The following is a 21,480-nucleotide window of genomic DNA, read 5'->3' as shown; positions in this document are numbered from 1 at the left end:
AATTCTGCTCTGCAGGCGTTGTTTGGAGTTTTTCTCTGTACCCGTAGAATGTTTTTACACATTTCTGTTTGCAGAATCTCTATTGGGTGTTTGTCCCATCTGGTGAAGTCTTGGTGGGCGAGAGGACCCCAAACCTCACTTCCATACAGCGCCATTGGTTCTATAATTGATTGTATTATTTTCAACCAGATTACGGTTGGGATGTCAATTTTGATATTCTTTTTGATGGCGTAAAAGGCTCTTCGTGCCTTGTCTCTCAGGTCGTTCACAGCCTTGTTTAAGTTTCCGGTGTTATTAATGTTTATACAGAGATATGTGTAGTTCTTGGTGTGTTCTAGGGGCACGTTGTTTAGTTTGAAACCCTCTCTCTCTCTTTCTCTCTCTCTCTCTCTAAAGCCTGTCCATCTCAACTGTCTGCATGTCTCTCTCTCTCTCTCTCTCTCTCTCTCCTTCTCTCTCTCTCTCTCTCTCTCTGCTCTCTCCCTCTCTCTCTCTCTCTCTCTCTCTCTCTCTGCTCTCTCCCTCTCTCTCTCTCTCTCTCTCTCTCTCCCTCTCTCTCTCTCTCTCTCTCTCTCTCCCTCTCTCTCTCTGCTCTCTCTCATTATAATTGAGAAACGATGAGTTGTGCAAAAGCTTCAGCTCATAATTCTTGAAGAACATCTGACAGATTCTGGAAGTTTTCAGTGATGGTGAAATGAGGACAGATGAGTTTATGATCTAAAGAACACCAGTGATGAATTACTGACACACAGATCAATCGTGTGTGTGTGTGTGTGCGTGCGTCTGTGTGTGTGTGTGTATGTAGGTGTGTGTGCACGCGCGTGTGTGTGTGTGTAGTCTCATTGGACGATCCGGTGGTTTAATTGAATTGGCAGAGCAGATTGTGAGCCGTACAGTGAAGATTCAGTGAAGCATCACGTGAATGAAGCACATTTGAAACGGCTCATGTCAGACTGTCAGAGTTGAGTGACAGCGCATAAAATCCATTACACTTGCATCAAACACATGCACATCAATTAATCAAAGAGATTTTCACTTCATTGCTTATGAAAATATTCTGTGACGATATTAATATAAAGACACATGAATCAAAGACCTTCAGTGTGATTGACAGAAACTGACTCAGTACTGAAGCTAGACATTTAAAGTGATAGCCGCTCAAAAAACATTTCTCAAAATATCTTCTGCTGTGTTCCACTGAAGAAAGACTGACATGCAGATTTATAAACACATGAGGGGAATAAATGAACACAGATATCTGGATGAACTATATCATTCAGAAGTCAAACACTCTCTCTCCAAACCTCACTCAAGTGAATCGGTTCATTATATGAATCAAGCCAATCATAGAGGTCAGAATCACTGCCCGTTTTGTGAGCGAATGTGATTATACTAATATTTATTTTCTAATATTTTCAAGTATTTTGGCAAGTGTTTGATGAAGAACAGAATCTGTGGAGTCAGTTTACTCTTCTTACCGTCTGACAGGGTCGTGATGAGCATGTCTTCGTTGGAGATTCCCGGCCCGTGTCGGTTTACTGCCAGAACTCTTAAAGAATATTCGGTGAACTTCTTCAGCCCCTCCATTCTGTAGCTCTGACCGACAACCTCCACGTTCTGACAAACAGAAATGAAAATGATTGTAATAAACAATCCTGCTTCTGATTGAAATTGCGTCCTGTCTCTCAGCGTGACCTCAAACGCTCTCACACAGAGCTCATTGTATTTTACCTGCTCCATCTGTTTACTGTAGAAGTGTTTTATAATAATAACACTCTCAGTTCTACAGCTCACAGTCACTAACGAATACTGTGCTGTTTGCTCATATGACTGGAAATCAGCAGAGTTTACACTGAATCACGTCTCACTGGTTCTCACAGCGTCTCACGCCATCCCACAGTGTTTCACTACATCTCACGCCATCCCACAGTGTCTCACTAGATCTTACTCCATCCCACAGTGTTTCACTAGATCTTACTCCATCTCACAGCGTCTCACGCCATCCCACAGTGTCTCACTAGATCTTACTCCATCTCACAGCGTCTCACGCCATCCCACAGTGTCTCACTAGATCTCACGCCATCCCACAGTGTCTCACTAGATCTTACTCCATCCCACAGTGTTTCACTAGATCTTACTCCATCCCACAGTGTCTCACTAGATCTTACTCCATCCCACAGTGTCTCACTAGATCTTACTCCATCCCACAGTGTCTCACTAGATCTCACGACATCCCACAGTGTTTCACTAGATCTTACTCCATCCCACAGTGTTTCACTACATCTCACGCCATCCCACAGTGTTTCACTAGATCTTACTCCATCCCACAGTGTCTCACTAGATCTTACTCCATCCCACAGTGTCTCACTAGATCTTACTCCATCCCACAGTGTTTCACTAGATCTTACTCCATCCCACAGTGTCTCACTAGATCTTACTCCATCCCACAGTGTTTCACTAGATCTTACTCCATCCCACAGTGTCTCACTAGATCTTACTCCATCCCACAGTGTTTCACTAGATCTTACTCCATCCCACAGTGTCTCACTAGATCTTACTCCATCCCACAGTGTCTCACTAGATCTTACTCCATCCCACAGTGTTTCACTAGATCTTACTCCATCCCACAGTGTCTCACTAGATCTTACTCCATCCCACAGTGTCTCACTAGATCTCACGCCATCCCACAGTGTCTCACTAGATCTTACTCCATCCCACAGTGTTTCACTACATCTCACGCCATCCCACAGTGTTTCACTAGATCTTACTCCATCCCACAGTGTCTCACTAGATCTTACTCCATCCCACAGTGTCTCACTAGATCTCACGACATCCCACAGTGTTTCACTAGATCTTACTCCATCCCACAGTGTCTCACTACATCTCACGCCATCCCACAGTGTCTCACTAGATCTTACTCCATCCCACAGTGTTTCACTACATCTCACGCCATCCCACAGTGTTTCACTAGATCTTACTCCATCCCACAGTGTCTCACTAGATCTTACTCCATCCCACAGTGTCTCACTAGATCTCACGCCATCCCACAGTGTTTCACTAGATCTTACTCCATCCCACAGTGTTTCACTACATCTCACGCCATCCCACAGTGTCTCACTAGATCTTACTCCATCTCACAGCATCTCACGCCATCCCACAGTGTCTCACTAGATCTTACTCCATCCCACAGTGTCCCACTAGATCTTACTCCATCTCACAGCGTCTCACGCCATCCCACAGTGTCTCACTAGATCTTACTCCATCCCACAGTGTCTCACTAGATCTTACTCCATCTCACAGCGTCTCACGCCATCCCACAGTGTCTCACTAGATCTTACTCCATCCCACAGTGTCTCACTAGATCTTACTCCATCTCACAGCGTCTCACGCCATCCCACAGTGTTTCACTAGATCTTACTCCATCTCACAGCGTCTCACGCCATCCCACAGTGTCTCACTAGATCTTACTCCATCTCACAGCGTCTCACGCCATCCCACAGTGTCTCACTAGATCTTACTCCATCCCACAGTGTCTCACTAGATCTTACTCCATCTCACAGCGTCTCACGCCATCCCACAGTGTTTCACTAGATCTTACTCCATCCCACAGTGTCTCACTAGATCTTACTCCATCTCACAGCGTCTCACGCCATCCCACAGTGTTTCACTAGATCTTACTCCATCCCACAGTGTCTCACTAGATCTTACTCCATCTCACAGCATCTCACGCCATCCCACAGTGTTTCACTAGATCTTACTCCATCTCACAGCGTCTCACGCCATCCCACAGTGTTTCACTAGATCTTACTCCATCTCACAGCGTCTCACGCCATCCCACAGTGTCTCACTAGATCTTACTCCATCCCACAGTGTCTCACTAGATCTTACTCCATCCCACAGTGTCTCACTAGATCTTACTCCATCTCACAGTGTCTCACTAGATCTTACTCCATCTCACAGCGTCTCACGCCATCCCAGAGTGTCTCACTAGATCTTACTCCATCTCACAGTGTCTCACTAGATCTTACTCCATCTCACAGCGTCTCACGCCATCCCACAGTGTCTCACTAGATCTTACTCCATCTCACAGCATCTCACGCCATCCCACAGTGTTTCACTAGATCTTACTCCATCTCACAGCGTCTCACGCCATCTTACTCCATCTCACAGCGTCTCACTAGATCTTACTCCATCCCACAGTGTCTCACTAGATCTTACTCCATCTCACAGTGTCTCACTAGATCTTACTCCATCCCACAGTGTCTCACTAGATCTTACTCCATCTCACAGTGTCTCACTAGATCTTACTCCATCCCACAGTGTCTCACTAGATCTTACTCCATCCCAAAGTGTCTCACTAGATCTTACTCCATCTCACAGCGTCTCACGCCATCCCACAGTGTCTCACTAGATCTTACTCCATCTCACAGCGTCTCACGCCATCCCACAGTGTCTCACTAGATCTTACTCCATCTCACAGCGTCTCACGCCATCCCACAGTGTCTCACTAGATCTTACTCCATCCCACAGTGTCTCACTAGATCTTACTCCATCCCACAGTGTCTCACTAGATCTTACTCCATCCCACAGTGTCTCACTAGATCTTACTCCATCCCACAGTGTTTAACTAGATCTTACTCCATCCCACAGTGTCTCACTAGATCTTACTCCATCCCACAGTGTCTCACTAGATCTTACTCCATCTCACAGCGTCTCACGCCATCCCACAGTGTCTCACTAGATCTTACTCCATCTCACAGCGTCTCACGCCATCCCACAGTGTCTCACTAGATCTTACTCCATCCCACAGTGTCTCACTACATCTCACGCCATCCCACAGTGTTTCACTAGATCTTACTCCATCCCACAGTGTCTCACTAGATCTTACTCCATCCCACAGTGTCTCACTACATCTCACGCCATCCCACAGTGTTTCACTAGATCTCACGCCATCCCACAGTGTTTCACTAGATCTTACTCCATCCCACAGTGTTTCACTACATCTCACGCCATCCCACAGTGTTTCACTAGATCTTACTCCATCCCACAGTGTCTTACTAGATCTTACTCCATCTCACAGCATCTCACGCCATCCCACAGTGTCTCACTAGATCTTACTCCATCTCACAGCGTCTCACGCCATCCCACAGTGTCTCACTAGATCTTACTCCATCTCACAGCGTCTCACACCATCCCACAGTGTTTCATTAGATCTTACTCCATCTCACAACGTCTCACGCCATCCCACAGTGTTTCACTAGATCTTACGCCATCCCACAGTGTCTCACTAGATCTTACTCCATCTCACAGCGTCTCACACCATCCCACAGTGTCTCACTAGATCTTACTCCATCTCACAGCGTCTCACGCCATCCCACAGTGTTTCACTAGATCTTACTCCATCTCACAGTGTCTCACTACAAAAAATCCGTAAAAATCTGAACTGATTCATTTAAACTAGACATTTGCAGACTTTTAGAAAGTTTCAGATAAAAACACACTAACTGATCAAATCTGCAGACTGGAAGACTGAAAATCAGAGCAAAAGTCTTGAAGGGTGTTTTATCCTTAAGTAAACTGTGCTGTACTGTACTGTGTATGTCTCAGTTTGATGTGATTCAAAGCGTTTGCTGTCTGCGTGAGGAACATGCTAATCACATCAGGGAATTAAACTCGCAGCCGCCGGGTTCCTCGCTCGAGCAGCTGAGAAACTACAGCCTGAGGAAAACACTGACCTGCTCTTTACCGGTTGATGTCTCGGACCAGAGGAGGCGGTAGCTTTGGATGGGGCCGTTGGCATGAGCCGGGAGATCCCACGAGGCCTGAATGCAGGTGGGAGAAATCGCTTCTGCCCGCAGGTTCTCAACCAGACCCGGAACCAGCACTACACAAACACACACACATAAATAATACTGTACAATACAATACTGTATATACAACTCTTCATTCCTTTATTCAGGATTAATTACTAACACAATTAAATGATTAAAAACGTATCATATTCTAATATTTGTAGATTTTATTTAATGTTGTGAATGGACAGAATAATAATGCAGAGAGCCAGATCATAAATCTGCTCTTCAGGCACAGAAAAGTTCTTTAAATACATCTGACAGGCGAGAGGAGAGGAAATACATCAGCTTGCAAATGAAATCTAAATATAAAATGTGATACATGAATGAGAAAAAGGCTGAGTGTTTCTATGAAGAGTTTAGCGGCTGGAAAAGGTCAAAGTGTTAAAGCTCTTCACTGAATCTTCATTATGAAGGTGAAAGAGATTGTGCAGCTCGCCGTCTCTGATAAAGAAAACACTTGTGAACGCACCGCTGTGTGTCACAAACTCAAGTATTTCTCATCCAGCACATCTACACAAGCTCACATGACATTTGCAAAACCGACTCTCTTCCAAAACCCCAGCAGCTGTATCATATACATGAAGAGTTTGCTTCAAATATCTGTTTTTTATTCTTTATTCCAATCAACATCAATCAAACTGAAGTTGGTATATTCTGATTTAAGCCGTAATAACTAAAAAAATACAGATAATTAGCACAATTTTAAAAATGTTAAAAACTGGAACCAATCTCTTCACATACAGTATTTATACATGAAAAATGTCATGGTTCCACTACCATGTCATGTTTTATTCTTGTCTCAAGTGGAGCCATGACATTGCCTGATGGTTTTGTATGAGGAGAGATATTTTTGACCCTTGCGGTCTTCCATACTCTCCTCAAGTCGCGTCATTGCCCAACCCTCCTGTTTCATAGTTAGTGTTAATTACCTCCCCTATAAAGACTCCTCATGTTTCTTTGTCTCGTTGCTCGTGCATTGAATGTGTTTATGCTGAATGTGATTACGTGTTCTGGTACGTTGTATGCTGTATGCTACATCTATGCTAAGTCGTTGTTTCCTGTTTCCCCCGTGAGTAGTGAGTGTTAGTTTAGTGTTCGTTCCAAGTGTTTGTTTTCTTAGTTTAGTTGGTTAGTGTCCTTGTCTTTATTTATATATATATTATCCTGTCTTGTTTTCCCCCTCGTGGGTTTTGTTTTACCTGTTTGGTTAGTCTTGTTATTTGTTAAATAAATCTGTTAACCCCTTCACCTCCTTGTTTGTTCCTGCCTCTGCCTGCACCTGGGTTCCCACGCCATGTCTCACATGAGAGTTCATGACAGAATGCACGAGCCAAACCGAACCCAGCAGGCAGTCGAGGTGAACTGCTTGCGGTCCCGCCAGGCACGCCACCTCTGCGGTATCCGCCAAGGTAACGACGACCTGGGGACCTACGTTGATAGGTTCCTCGATGCCGCAGAGGAGGTGGTCTTTGGGGAGGAGGAGTTGGCGGTGTTGTTCAGCCGCGGCCTCAGGGATCCTCTGTCACCAGCGGAGATGAGGATGCTGAGACCGCTGGACTTCAATGTCGTGTGGCGGTATGCCACGAACAGGTCGGAGTCCAGGGTCCCAGTTCAGTCCTGTTTTCCATCTCCGCTGGTCGCTATCCCGGAGGGTCGTACCCTGCAGGTCGGGGTTATGGGCATCGCCGCTCCCTCCGCCTCATCCGCAGCAGCTTCACCGCCACCATCTGGTCTCCGTGGCAAGCGGGGGAGGAGAACTTCTTCGGGGTCTTCCTCTGAGGCCTCCAACCCCGAACCAGCTTTGCCCTTCACGTCCTTCCTTCAGCCGACCACCAGACGGGTGGCTCGGCTGAAGAAGAAGAGACAACGGAGGGCAGACAGGAGTCCTGCGGTCCCGAGTCCTGCGGTCCCGAGTCCTGCGGTCCCGAGTCCTGCGGTCCCGAGTCCTGCGGTCCCGAGTCCTGCGGTCCCGAGTCCTGCGGTCCCGAGTCCTGCGGTCCCGAGTCCTGCGGTCCCGAGTCCTGCGGTCCCGAGTCCTGCGGTCCCGAGTCCTGCGGTCCCGAGTCCTGCGGTCCCGAGTCCTGCGGTCCCGAGTCCTGCGGTCCCGAGTCCTGCGGTCCCGAGTCCTGCGGTCCCGAGTCCTGCGGTCCCGAGTCCTGCGGTCCCGAGTCCTGCGGTCCCGAGTCCTGCGGTCCCGAGTCCTGCGGTCCCGAGTCCTGCGGTCCCGAGTCCGGTGGTGTCAAACCCCAAATATTTTTTGGGGGGGCGCTCCGTCCGGCACCGAGCCCGGCCCAGCAGCCGTCAGAGGTCGCTGCCCAGCCGCCGTCAGAGGTCGCTGCCCAGCCGCCGTCAGAGGTCGCTGCCCAGCCGCCGTCAGAGAGCGCTGCCCAGCCGCCGTCAGAGAGCGCTGCCCAGCCGCCGTCAGAGAGCGCTGCCCAGCCGCCGTCAGAGAGCGCTGCCCAGCCGCCGTCAGAGAGCGCTGCCCAGCCGCCGTCAGAGAGCGCTGCCCAGCCGCCGTCAGAGAGCGCTGCCCAGCCGCCGTCAGAGAGCGCTGCCCAGCCGCCGTCAGAGAGCGCTGCCCAGCCGCCGTCAGAGAGCGCTGCCCAGCCGCCGTCAGAGAGCGCTGCCCAGCCGCCGTCAGAGAGCGCTGCCCAGCCGCCGTCAGAGAGCGCTGCCCAGCCGCCGTCAGAGAGCGCTGCCCAGCCGCCGTCAGAGAGCGCTGCCCAGCCGCCGTCAGAGAGCGCTGCCCAGCCGCCGTCAGAGAGCGCTGCCCAGCCGCCGTCAGAGAGCGCTGCCCAGCCGCCGTCAGAGAGCGCTGCCCAGCCGCCGTCAGAGAGCGCTGCCCAGCCGCCGTCAGAGAGCGCTGCCCAGCCGCCGGCACCAAGCCCGGTCCAGCCGCCGGCACCAAGCCCGGTCCAGCCGCCGGCACCAAGCCCGGTCCAGCCACCGGCACCAAGCCCGGTCCAGCCACCGGCACCAAGCCCGGTCCAGCCACCGGCACCAAGCCCGGTCCAGCGGAGACCGTCAAGTCGAAGCCCGGCTGCCCAGCCGCCGTCAAGTCCGGCTGCCCAGCCGCCGTCAAGTCCGGCTGCCCAGCCGCCGTCAAGTCCGGCTGCCCAGCCGCCGTTCCAACCCTGGTCCAGCCCGGCATTCCAGCCGTGGTCCAGCCCTACAGTCCTGCAGGGGACTAGGACAGTTCCCCCCAGGACTACCCCTGTCAAGTCCCCTGGGGCTCCGCGCCCTGGCGCGTCCCCAAGGGCTGGAACTTTCCCACCCAGCCCTCCCCCTTCTGGACTTCCTGTGTTTTCTTGTTTGCCCCCGCCCCCCCTCCCATGTCTGTTATTTTTGTTATCTCACCCCAACCCTTTCGTAATCATGTCTTGTATGCCTCTTGTTATGTTTAGCTTGTCTGTCTGGTTTTTGTCCTTGTCTAAGTTAGTCTTGTCTTGTTAGTGACCCCTTGATGAACACCTGGAGGTGTTCATTAAAGGGGGGGCTTATGTCATGGTTCCACTACCATGTCATGTTTTATTCTTGTCTCAAGTGGAGCCATGGCATTGCCTGATGGTTTTGTGTGAGGAGAGATATTTTTGACCCTTGCGGTCTTCCATACTCTCCTCAAGTCGCGTCATTGCCCAACCCTCCTGTTTCATAGTTAGTGTTAATTACCTCCCCTATAAAGACTCCTCATGTTTCTTTGTCTCGTTGCTCGTGCATTGAATGTGTTTATGCTGAATGTGATTACGTGTTCTGGTACGTTGTATGCTGTATGCTACATCTATGCTAAGTCGTTGTTTCCTGTTTCCCCCGTGAGTAGTGAGTGTTAGTTTAGTGTTCGTTCCAAGTGTTTGTTTTCTTAGTTTAGTTGGTTAGTGTCCTTGTCTTTATTTATATATATATTATCCTGTCTTGTTTTCCCCCTCGTGGGTTTTGTTTTACCTGTTTGGTTAGTCTTGTTATTTGTTAAATAAATCTGTTAACCCCTTCACCTCCTTGTTTGTTCCTGCCTCTGCCTGCACCTGGGTTCCCACGCCATGTCTCACATGAGAGTTCATGACAGAAAAAAATGTATTCAACCCTGAAACATAATGATTAAACGTACCCAACATCTGTGTGCATGCTTATTAGAATGATTGTTATTTCTCTATATAAATAATTTGTATGTTATTATAATATTTGTATCTTAGTAAAATGCTACATTTTTTTTTGTTGGGTTAGGGTTAGGGTTAGGGTTCTGTCTAGTTGTCTGTATAGTTGTATAGTATAGTTTAAAGGAGACATGACGGGTGTCTTTCCAGTGATCTAAATCACAGACAGCATTACAGTTATAAACTAATTCATCTCAAACCTCAGTACACGTGAGAATCAATTAGATTGTTATTGTCATGATATTTAAACAGGTTACAGACCCACAGGGTCCTATCGTAAATGCGGCGCATTTTTTAGCTAGTTTCATCCGAAGCCGTTCACATTTTCCCATCATGTGCCGAGTTGTTTAATAGCAAATGCATGTGCGCCCATGGGCATGCTGGTCTAAAAAAGAGGTGTGTTCAGGCGCAGTGTTGGCGCGTTTGAGGAACTGAAAATAGACTGAGCCACAGACCAACTCAAACCTGTTCTAAAGTCTAAAGTCAATGCCGCAATATTTTTTCGTTTAAAAAAAGAACGTATTAGTACAAAATGCGCTTCTGGGCGGGTGCACAACGCGCGTTCACTTTATACTTATGAGGGAAGCGCAGCAGCACACAAACATGCCAAATAATAAAAATAAATATATTACAATGTAAAAGATTATTATTGTGGACGTAAAGATAAAAATACATTGTGTCCTGTAGATGATCTGCTGGCGCGCTTTAACCTCACGCATGCATAAGCAGATGTCTGTCTTCTCTGGAGAAGTGTCCAGTCTTTGCTCTTGTATATTCCGCCGTGTAAATAGCGAATCCATCATGGGGCAAGCGCAACCGTCTCTTAACGGGAAGAAGAGACTCTGATTTGTTTGCTGCACATTACGCCCAAAAAACACCCATTACTCATTAAGAGATCAGGACGACCCGTGTAGACCATGTGCCTGAGCGCGCTGACCGGTCTCCCGTCGTTAAACTAGCAGAAGTAGACACCTGCACTTTAGACCATGTGCTTACATCTTTAAAATAGAGCCCTCAGTTTGTCAGTCGTCTGTGTGTTTCTACAGACGGTGTTTATATTCTTACGTTCAGCTTGTGTTGACAGTCTGATGGCTTCTGAACTTTCTCCAGCTCCGTGCTCATTGTAGGCAGTGACTCTAAAGGAGTATGTGGCCTCGGGCTTCAGATTATTCACCGTCATCTGCAGACTCTCCGCTTCACTGCAGTTAATGGAGCGTTCCCTAAAGAACACGTACATAAAGCACATCACTTCATCTTTCTACACTTAACACAAGCTGATACACACAACCATCAGCTCGAGGAGAGAAAGAGATGTTCAGCTCAACAACATCAAACACAACAAAATAACATTACAAAAGTCCATTTAACTGCATTTTCATTCATAAGTTTCAATATTTTGCTCGATTTTAGGAAATTGATTTCAATTTCTGATTTCATGAGCTTCATATGACGTTCACACTGGTGCGGCTCCGTTCCTAATCCGCGCAGGCGAAGACATACCTGTTGATTCCCTCCTCCGAGAAAAAGACTCCGTACGTCATGATGTTCCCCCGAGGATCGTCCGGGGGGCGCCACCCGAGGCGCACGAACCGGCTGGACACTAGGACAGGGGCCACGTCACGGGGAGCAGAGGGGAGGACGCCTGAGCTCGGGGTAACTGGTGGGGGAGGAGAGGAGTAAGTCAAAGAGGAAGTGCGGGGCAACGGGGGCTGAGACGGCTGGGGGGGCGGTGGGGCGACAGTGGGCGTGGCCTCTGTAGCATTAGACGGGGAGGGAGGGGTTCGGGATGGGTAGGGAGGGAGGAAAGGAAGGAAGGAATGGCGGTACATGGCGTCGGGAGGGTGGGGATAAAAACAACAGAACAAGAAGAGTGTGACGGATGGAATGAGAAGATCAGGAAAGAAAAAAACAAACAGAAGACCAGATCAGGAAGAAAAGAAACCGAGCGATAAGATCGACCACAGCATCAGAGATCACGCAGCAGTTATATACAGCGATCAGAAATGAGCCGTGAGCTGCTGAAGCACTGCGCTGATGCATGAACACACACACATTATCCAGAGTGCACTGCTGCTCTCAATACAGACGAGTGTGACGTGAAGAAGCACAAAACTACAGCAGTGATCTGTAATGAACTCATACACATGATGTGGAGCTGTATGAACACACACACACACAATAACACATTACAGTGATATATATGAAGAAAAAAATCTAACCACACGTACTGTGTGTCATACGGCTATATCTGGATACTGTGTGAGAGCCATAAACACACACAAATTTTCTCATGAGACCTGAAGCAAACCTTCACACAATCATGTACACTGAACATTCAAACTTTTGTGTTCTGGTCATGAACACATACATGTGCTCACAGCTCATTTCATGACATTTCTCTATATTTACACCCACACACACACACACACACACAGTAAATGCACAAACATCCACAAACATACACAAACATACACACACAGTAAAAGCACTAACATACACAAACATACACACACAATAAAAGCACTAACATACACAAATATACACACACAGTAAATGCACTAAAATCTACAAACATCCACAAACATACACACACAGTAAATGCACTAACGTCCACAAACATCCACACACAGTAAATGCACTAACATCTACAAACATACACAAACATACACACACAGTAAAAGCACTAACATACACAAATATACACACACAGTAAATGCACTAACATCTACAAACATACACACACAGTAAATGCACTAACATCTACAAACATACACAGACAGTAAAAGCACTAACATACACAAACATACACACACAGTAAATGCACTAACATCTACAAACATACACACACAGTAAAAGCACTAACATACACAAATATACACACACAGTAAATGCACTAACATCAACAAACATACACACACACTCAGTAAATGCACAAACATACACAAACATACACAGAAATGCACTAACATCCACAAACATCCACACACAGTAAATGCACTAACATCTACAAACATAAACACACAGTAAATGCACAAACATCCACAAACATACACAAACATACACACACAGTAAATGCACTAACATCTACAAACATCCACACACAGTAAATGCACTAACATCCACAAACATCCACACACAGTAAATGCACTAACATCTACAAACATACACAAACATACACACACAGTAAAAGCACTAACATACACAAATATACACACACAGTAAATGCACTAACATCTACAAACATACACACACAGTAAATGCACTAACATCTACAAACATACACACACAGTAAATGCACTAACATCTACAAACATACACAAACATACACACACAGTAAAAGCACTAACATCCACAAATATACACACACAGTAAATGCACTAACATCTACAAACATACACAAACATACACACACAGTAAAAGCACTAACATACACAAACATACACACACAGTAAATGCACAAACATCCACAAACATACACACACAGTAAATGCACTAACATCCACAAACATACACACAGTAAATGCACAAACATCCACAAACATCCACAGACATACACACACAGTAAATGCACTAACATCCACAAACATACACACACAGTAAATGCACTAACATACACAAACATACACAAACATGCACACACACACAGTAAAAGCACTAACATACACAAACATACACACACAGTAAATGCACAAACATCCACAAACATACACACACAGTAAATGCACTAACATCTACAAACATACACAAACATACACACACACACACACAGTAAAAGCACTAACTTACACAAATATACACACACAGTAAATGCACTAACATCTACAAACATACACAAACATACACACACAGTAAAAGCACTAACATACACAAACATACACACACAGTAAATGCACAAACATCCACAAACATACACACACAGTAAATGCACTAACATCTACAAACATACACAAACATACACACACACACAGTAAAAGCACTAACTTACACAAATATACACACACAGTAAATGCACTAACATCTACAAACATACACAAACATACACACACAGTAAAAGCACTAACATACACAAACATACACACACACATAGTAAATGCACAAACATCCACAAACATACACAAACATACACACACAGTAAATGCACAAACATCCACAAACATACACACACAGTAAATGCACAAACATACACAAACATACAAACATACACACACAGTAAATGCACTAACATCCACAAACATCCACACACAGTAAATGCACTAACATCTACAAACATACACAAACATACACACACAGTAAATGCACTAACATACACAAACATACACACACAGTAAATGCACTAACATACACAAACATACACACACAGAAATGCACTAACATACACAAACATAAACACACAGTAAATGCACTAACATACACAAACATACACACACACACAGTAAATGCACTAACATACACAAACATACACACACAGTAAATGCACTAACATCAACAAACATACACACACACTCAGTAAATGCACAAACATACACAAACATACACAGAAATGCACTAACATCCACTAACATAAACACACAGTAAATGCACAAACATCCACAAACATACACAAACATACACACACAGTAAATGCACTAACATACACAAACATACACACACACAGTAAATGCACTAACATCTACAAACATACACAAACATACACACACAATAAAAGCACTAACATACACAAATATACACACACAGTAAATGCACTAACATCTACAAACATACACACACAGTAAATGCACTAACATACACAAACATACACACACAGAAATGCACTAACATACACAAACATAAACACACAGTAAATGCACTAACATACACAAACATACACACACACACACACAGTAAATGCACTAACATACACAAACATACACACACAGTAAATGCACTAACATCCACAAACATCCACAAACATACACACACAGTAAATGCACTAACATACACAAACATACACACACAGTAAATGCACTAACATCTACAAACATACACAAACATACACACACAGTAAATGCACTAACATCTACAAACATCCACAAACATACACACACACACACAGTAAATGCACTAACATACACAAACATACACACACAGTAAATGCACTAACATACACAAACATACACACACAGTAAATGCACTAACATCTACAAACATACACACACAGTAAATGCACTAACATCTACAAACATACACACACAGTAAATGCACTAACATCTACAAACATCCACAAACATACACACACACACAGTAAATGCACTAACATACACAAACATACACACACAGTAAATGCACTAACATACACAAACATACACACACAGTAAATGCACTAACATCTACAAACATCCACAAACATACACACACACACAGTAAATGCACTAACATACACAAACATACACACACAGTAAATGCACTAACATCTACAAACATACACAAACATACACACACAGTAAATGCACTAACATCTACAAACATCCACAAACATACACACACACACACAGTAAATGCACTAACATACACAAACATACACACACAGTAAATGCACTAACATACACAAACATACACACACAGTAAATGCACTAACATCTACAAACATACACACACAGTAAATGCACTAACATCTACAAACATACACACACAGTAAATGCACTAACATCTACAAACATCCACAAACATACACACACACACAGTAAATGCACTAACATACACAAACATACACACACAGTAAATGCACTAACATACACAAACATACACACACAGTAAATGCACTAACATCTACAAACATCCACAAACATACACACACACACAGTAAATGCACTAACATACACAAACATACACACACAGTAAATGCACTAACATCTACAAACATACACAAACATACACACTGTTAAAGCACAAACATACACAAACATACACACAGAAATGCACTAACATCCACTAACATACACACACAGTAAATGCACAAACATACACACACATACACACACAGTAAATGCACTAACATACACAAACATACACACACAGTAAATGCACTAACATACACAAACATACACACACAGTAAATGCACTAACATACACAAACATACACACACAGAAATGCACTAACATCTACAAACATACACAAAGATAAACACACAGTAAATGCACTAACATACACAAACATACACACACACACACACACACACACAGTAAATGCACTAACATACACAAACATACACACACAGTAAATGCACTAACATCCACAAACATCCACATACATACACACACAGTAAATGCACTAAAATACACAAACATACACACACAGTAAATGCACTAACATCTACAAACATACACAAACATACACACACAGTAAATGCACTAACATCCACAAACATACACACACAGTAAATGCACAAACATACACATACAGTAAATGCACTAACATCCACGCACGCACACATGGATACAGACACACACACACAAACACATTCAGTAAATGCACAAACACACACACACACACAGTAAATGCTCAAACATACACACACAGTAAATGCACAAACATCCACACACACAGAGGTTTATACGTCAGCGCTGAAGTTCTTTATAGAGATCTTGTTGCACTATTAAAGTGATATTTCACCCCAAAATGAAAATTCTGTCTTTATGAGTTTCTGTCTTGTGATATTTTGGTAACTGAACAGCCACAGCACCCGTTCACTGCACAAAACCAGAACACGTGAATGCACGCCACATTATAACATTCTTCATAAGATTTTCTTTTGTGCTCCGCAGAAGAAAGAAAGTCATAAAGGTTTGACACGAGGCGAGGCGAGTGAATGATTTGGTGAATATTTTTGAGGTGAACTTCAGGGGTAATTCTTGACATTAACTGTAAAATCAGCATGAGCGCTTCTGTGTCAGTTTTATTCAGAATAAAACGAGTTCTGATTCTAGCAGAACAGACATCAGGGCACGTGGAAGGAACATGTGAGAGGTGATCTCAAGAATAAGTCCTGTGTGTCTCATCACACACACACACACATGAGCTTCACACCACACACTGAAGCCATCAGAACTTCACACTGTGTCTGCACAATAGAGAACAACATGTGCGTCACATCTGCTTACATCATCTAACCTGAATCACAACAGTAAAGCTTTCAGAAAGATTCAGATTAGAATCCCAGTTTATTCTGTCACATGAAGATGTTTAATCACAATCTCGTACAGAATTAATTTCATGTCAATGCCACAACACACATGAACAGTTAACACAAATGATTGTCAAACTGTAAAGCATCACATGATGTCATCATTATTTTATTCTTCAAAATGGCTTCTTTTCACGTGGAATCTGTTTATCATTGTGAAACCCAGTGAGCATTCGGCCAAAGTCCGTTCGGTGAAGTCCATCTTTTCAACACGCCTCTCTAGAGCGGCCATATTAAACGTTGTGTTCCTCCTCATTCATTTCAATGAAAGTGACGCATCTTGTTAATATTCATATGGTCGATACGATACAGCATCTCTGTGAAACTAAACTGAGTTTTGTTATCTCTCCGGTGTTGTTTTAGGAAGGAATGTGTGTCTTCAGAGTGAACATGAATCATGGTGTGATACACACAGTGTCTCTGATATAAAGCGTCTGTCACATGGTCAGCACAGAAACATTAAGATGAAAAAGAAAATGTGTTCTTTCTGAGAGGCACAAGCCTGTGGTGTGATATCACAGCTCATTTATAACAGAAACATCATTAGAGATCCATCTAGAGAAGAGCACCACTTTCAATCCAATGCTCTTCTGTTTCAAAGCCTCCAGAAAACCATCAGGAGGAGGACAGATATCATACATCATCACAGTGTCACATGATCAGTGTGAACACGTGTGTGCGTGTGTGTGTTTTAGGTGAAGTGGACTCAATATCTGCTTCATACTTCCACCAGACACATCCAGAGAGATGTTTGAGAAATAAATGTTGGATGAGTGGAGAAGAACTCAACCAGATATCAGTCCAACACCCGGCGTAATTCGTCACAAGTGTTTTTGCTAGTTTCGCCCAAAGCAGTTCTCATGTTCCAGTCCTGCGCTGCATGGTTTAAAACATAAATGCATTTGCGTTCTTAGTGCGCCAGCGCATGCTGGTCTGTTTTCAGCACATTTTTCATAATAAGCCGCAGTGCTGGCGCATTGATATTTTGAGGAACTGAAAACAGAATGGCGGCATTTTTGGTGTTTTTTAAAGAGCACATTAGTAGGGAATGCACCTCTGGGCGGGTCCACAACTTTACACGGTAAAATAATTCTGTAATTGGCCGCAGTATTTTACGCTTTAACCTCACGCATGCATAAGCAGATGTCTGTCCTCTCTGGAGAAGTGTCCAGTCTTTGCTCTTGTATATTCCGCCGTGTAAATAGCGAATCCATCATGGGGCGAGCGCAACCGTCTCTTAACGGGAAGAAGAGACTCTGATTTGTTTGCTGCACGTTACGCCCAAAAAACACCCATTACTCATTAAGAGATCAGGACTACCCGTGTAGACCATGTGCCTGAGCGCGCTGACCGGTCTCCCGTCGTTAAACTAGCAGAAGTAGATTGAGACACGTCCTGAGTGCACCTGCACTTTAGACCATGTGCTTACATCTTTAAAATAGAGCCCAACATCTGAAGAAGTCTTCATCATTATCAACAATCAACATCTCATTTCATTAAAGACAGCTGAACATCTCAATACAACAACTCAGACTGAAATGAAATCATGTGTTGTGCAATGTGACTGAACGTCAGTCTTTTAGAATGAACACAATCACTGGAGAGATAATGTGAAGAGAGATGCTGTCTGATGTCTCATGACAGAAAGTTTAATTCTGCTCACGGACGAAAGCTGTATGAAACCTTTCATAAAGACCTGAACACCTGATAAACGCCTGACTGAAGTGTGAATCATCACACAACGCTTCATTTGTCTTAAAGAAAGACTAGGATCTGAAACCGCCACCAATGACTCCTAAAGCACATGATATCACACAAACACTGCTCTTCTTTCTTCTCTTTTCTGTGTTCAGATGCACGTCTTATCAGGGAAGCAATGTCATTTCTGCTGTGTCACACCTCCGGCGATTTCATTATGGTTGAGACATTTTTTTCATGATTTTCTTCAGAAATAATCCTATCAGTGCTGAAACATGAATGCTGCACACAGTGATGTAATGAAATTGAGCTTTGAGCCGCTGAGGTTTGATTTCATGTCAGAATTAATTCATATTTACATGAACTCAGAAAATAACATTCAGTGCAGAAGACAAGAAACTGTCCAGTGTTTCACTGCTAGAGAACAAACATCTGGATTCACACACACACACACACACACACACACACACACACACACACACACACACACACACATGATGATGCGATGATGATGAGATCATCCTGAACAGAAGTACAGTCAGTGAGAGAACAGCATCAGGTTTACTTTCTGTATCTCTTTTTGGTCTGAAAATAACTGTGTAATATCTGTTTCACCGTGCTCTCTCTCTCTCTCTCTCTCTCTGTCTCTCTCTCTCTCTCTCTCTCTCTCTCTCTCTCTCTCTCTCTCTCTCTCTCTCTCTCTCTCTCTCTCTCTCTCTCTCTCTCTCTCTTCTCTCTCTCTCTCTCTGTCTCTCTCTCTCTCTCTCTCTCTCTCTCACTCTCTCTCTCTCTCTCTCTGTCTCTCTCTCTCTCTCTCTCTCTCTCTCTCTCTCTCTCTCTCTGTCTCTCTCTCTCTCTCTCTCTCTCTCTCTCTCTCTCTCTCTGTCTCTGTCTCTCTCTCTCTCTCTCTCTCTCTCTCTCACTCTCTCTCTCTCTCTCTCTGTCTCTCTCTCTCTCTCTCTCTCTCTCTCTCTGTCTCTGTCTCTCTCTCTCTCTGGTCTCTCTCTGGTCTCTCTCTGGTCTCTCTCTGGTCTCTCTCTGGTCTCTCTCTGTCTCTCTCTCTCTTCTCTCTCTCTCTCTCTCCCTCCCTCCCTCTCTCTCTCTCTCTCTCTCTCCTCTCTCTCTCTCTCTCTCTCTCTCCCTCTCTCTCTCGATCTCTCTCTGTCAATATTTCTTACAGGACGTTTTTAGTAAAGTGTGAGACACAGACACTAAGCTTCATTAGACACACACTGATGATGTATGATGAATAATACACACACACACACACACACACATCCACAGCACACAATAATCTAAATATCGCTGAATTACTGACAAAAACCTGACACATATTCTTGGACATCTCTGTGATGATCTCAGCGTTGAGGACCTTTAACTTTCATTCAAACAGTGAAGTGAATATAAGCATTGACCTGATTTGTGTCTCTGAAGCGTACGGAGAACGTCCGGCTGTGTTCTGCTGATATTCTGGAGTTTTCTCACAGTAGAACATTTCACAATCTTTACTGACCCATAAAAGTCTGGGTGCTTGAAGCTAAAGGGCATTTTGGAGAATAGATGTTGTTTTATTGCTGCTTTATCTGCTAAAGAGACCCGGCTGACGTTTGGCTTTCTCACTGGGGGGCCTTGATCTATTTAAAGTGTCTGTAAATGTAAAGTCAATGTGAAATGAGTCTGACTTCTTCACTTCTGTGATGATGGATTTTAAAGCTCAAGTGGATATTCAACATGAAACTGTTTCAATACGGCTGCGTATGAAGCTCACGGCTCTGATGTTCCCTGTCATATTTCAGTGGCGCCACCTGCAGGTTAAACCTTTAATCTTTTTATGGGTTCTGTTGTCCTCTTGGGGTCAAGGGTCATTTCAGAGCACCATAGCTACAGCTTACTCATAGAGTCTGATATTTAGAAGACATTGACTTACGGTGAACATACACCGCCACTATTATTGGCACCCTTGGTAAATATGAGCGAAGAAGGCTGTAAAAATAAATCTGCATTGTTTCTCCTTTTGATCTTTTATTTAAAAATCCACAATATTCCAAAATTTCATTAGAGTAAAACCATTTGAAGTGAGGGGAATATCACATTTTTGGTCACAATTATTGAGTCTTTTCTTTTATATCATTTGATATAAACATGATGCCATCTGAACGAGATGTCCAGGACATTTGGTATAAAGGAGATTCACAACAATAAAGATCTGCTGGTGTATTTAACTGTGGACATGGGGCAGTTTTTATCTCTTGTGTGCACCAAACTCATCTCGTGTTATTGCTGCCAAACAAACTCTTTTCATTTCAAAAAAAAAATGTTTCATTTGTGTTATTAATATTTATTCTGCTGTGCAACAAGAAGTCATGACTGGAGAACATCATGTTTCTATTCACCTTGCTGTAATCAGATAATGTACACATGGGAATATACTTGGGAGATGTTTTACTCATAAGAATTTCTAATAGTGTCAAAAATTGTGATCAGGGCGTATTAAAGAAAAACATTATTTTTTAAGAATGTGATATTCCCCAAAACTTTAAATGGTTTTACTTTAATGAA

General features: G+C 44.1%; 1 protein-coding gene across 2 annotated transcripts in view; it reads right to left on the bottom strand.

The window, feature by feature from the left end:
• Window positions 1-21,480, bottom strand: part of dcc (DCC netrin 1 receptor) — a 192,328-nt gene that overhangs the window by 53,688 nt on the left and 117,160 nt on the right. For both annotated transcript variants that reach the window (XM_056745762.1, XM_056745763.1), the window contains exons 8-11: window positions 11,504-11,660; window positions 11,069-11,223; window positions 5,736-5,884; window positions 1,479-1,617 (exon numbers count right to left, since the gene is read on the bottom strand). In XM_056745762.1, coding sequence (XP_056601740.1) covers window positions 1,479-1,617; window positions 5,736-5,884; window positions 11,069-11,223; window positions 11,504-11,660 — 600 coding nt within the window. The remainder of the gene's footprint in view (window positions 1-1,478; window positions 1,618-5,735; window positions 5,885-11,068; window positions 11,224-11,503; window positions 11,661-21,480) is intronic.

This window comes from Triplophysa dalaica, chromosome 4 (genome assembly GCF_015846415.1).
Source record: "Triplophysa dalaica isolate WHDGS20190420 chromosome 4, ASM1584641v1, whole genome shotgun sequence".
Classification (NCBI taxonomy): domain Eukaryota; kingdom Metazoa; phylum Chordata; class Actinopteri; order Cypriniformes; family Nemacheilidae; genus Triplophysa; species Triplophysa dalaica.
The sequence above is the reverse complement of the archived record's forward strand: the minus strand, read 5'-3'. Positions and strand labels throughout refer to the sequence as shown.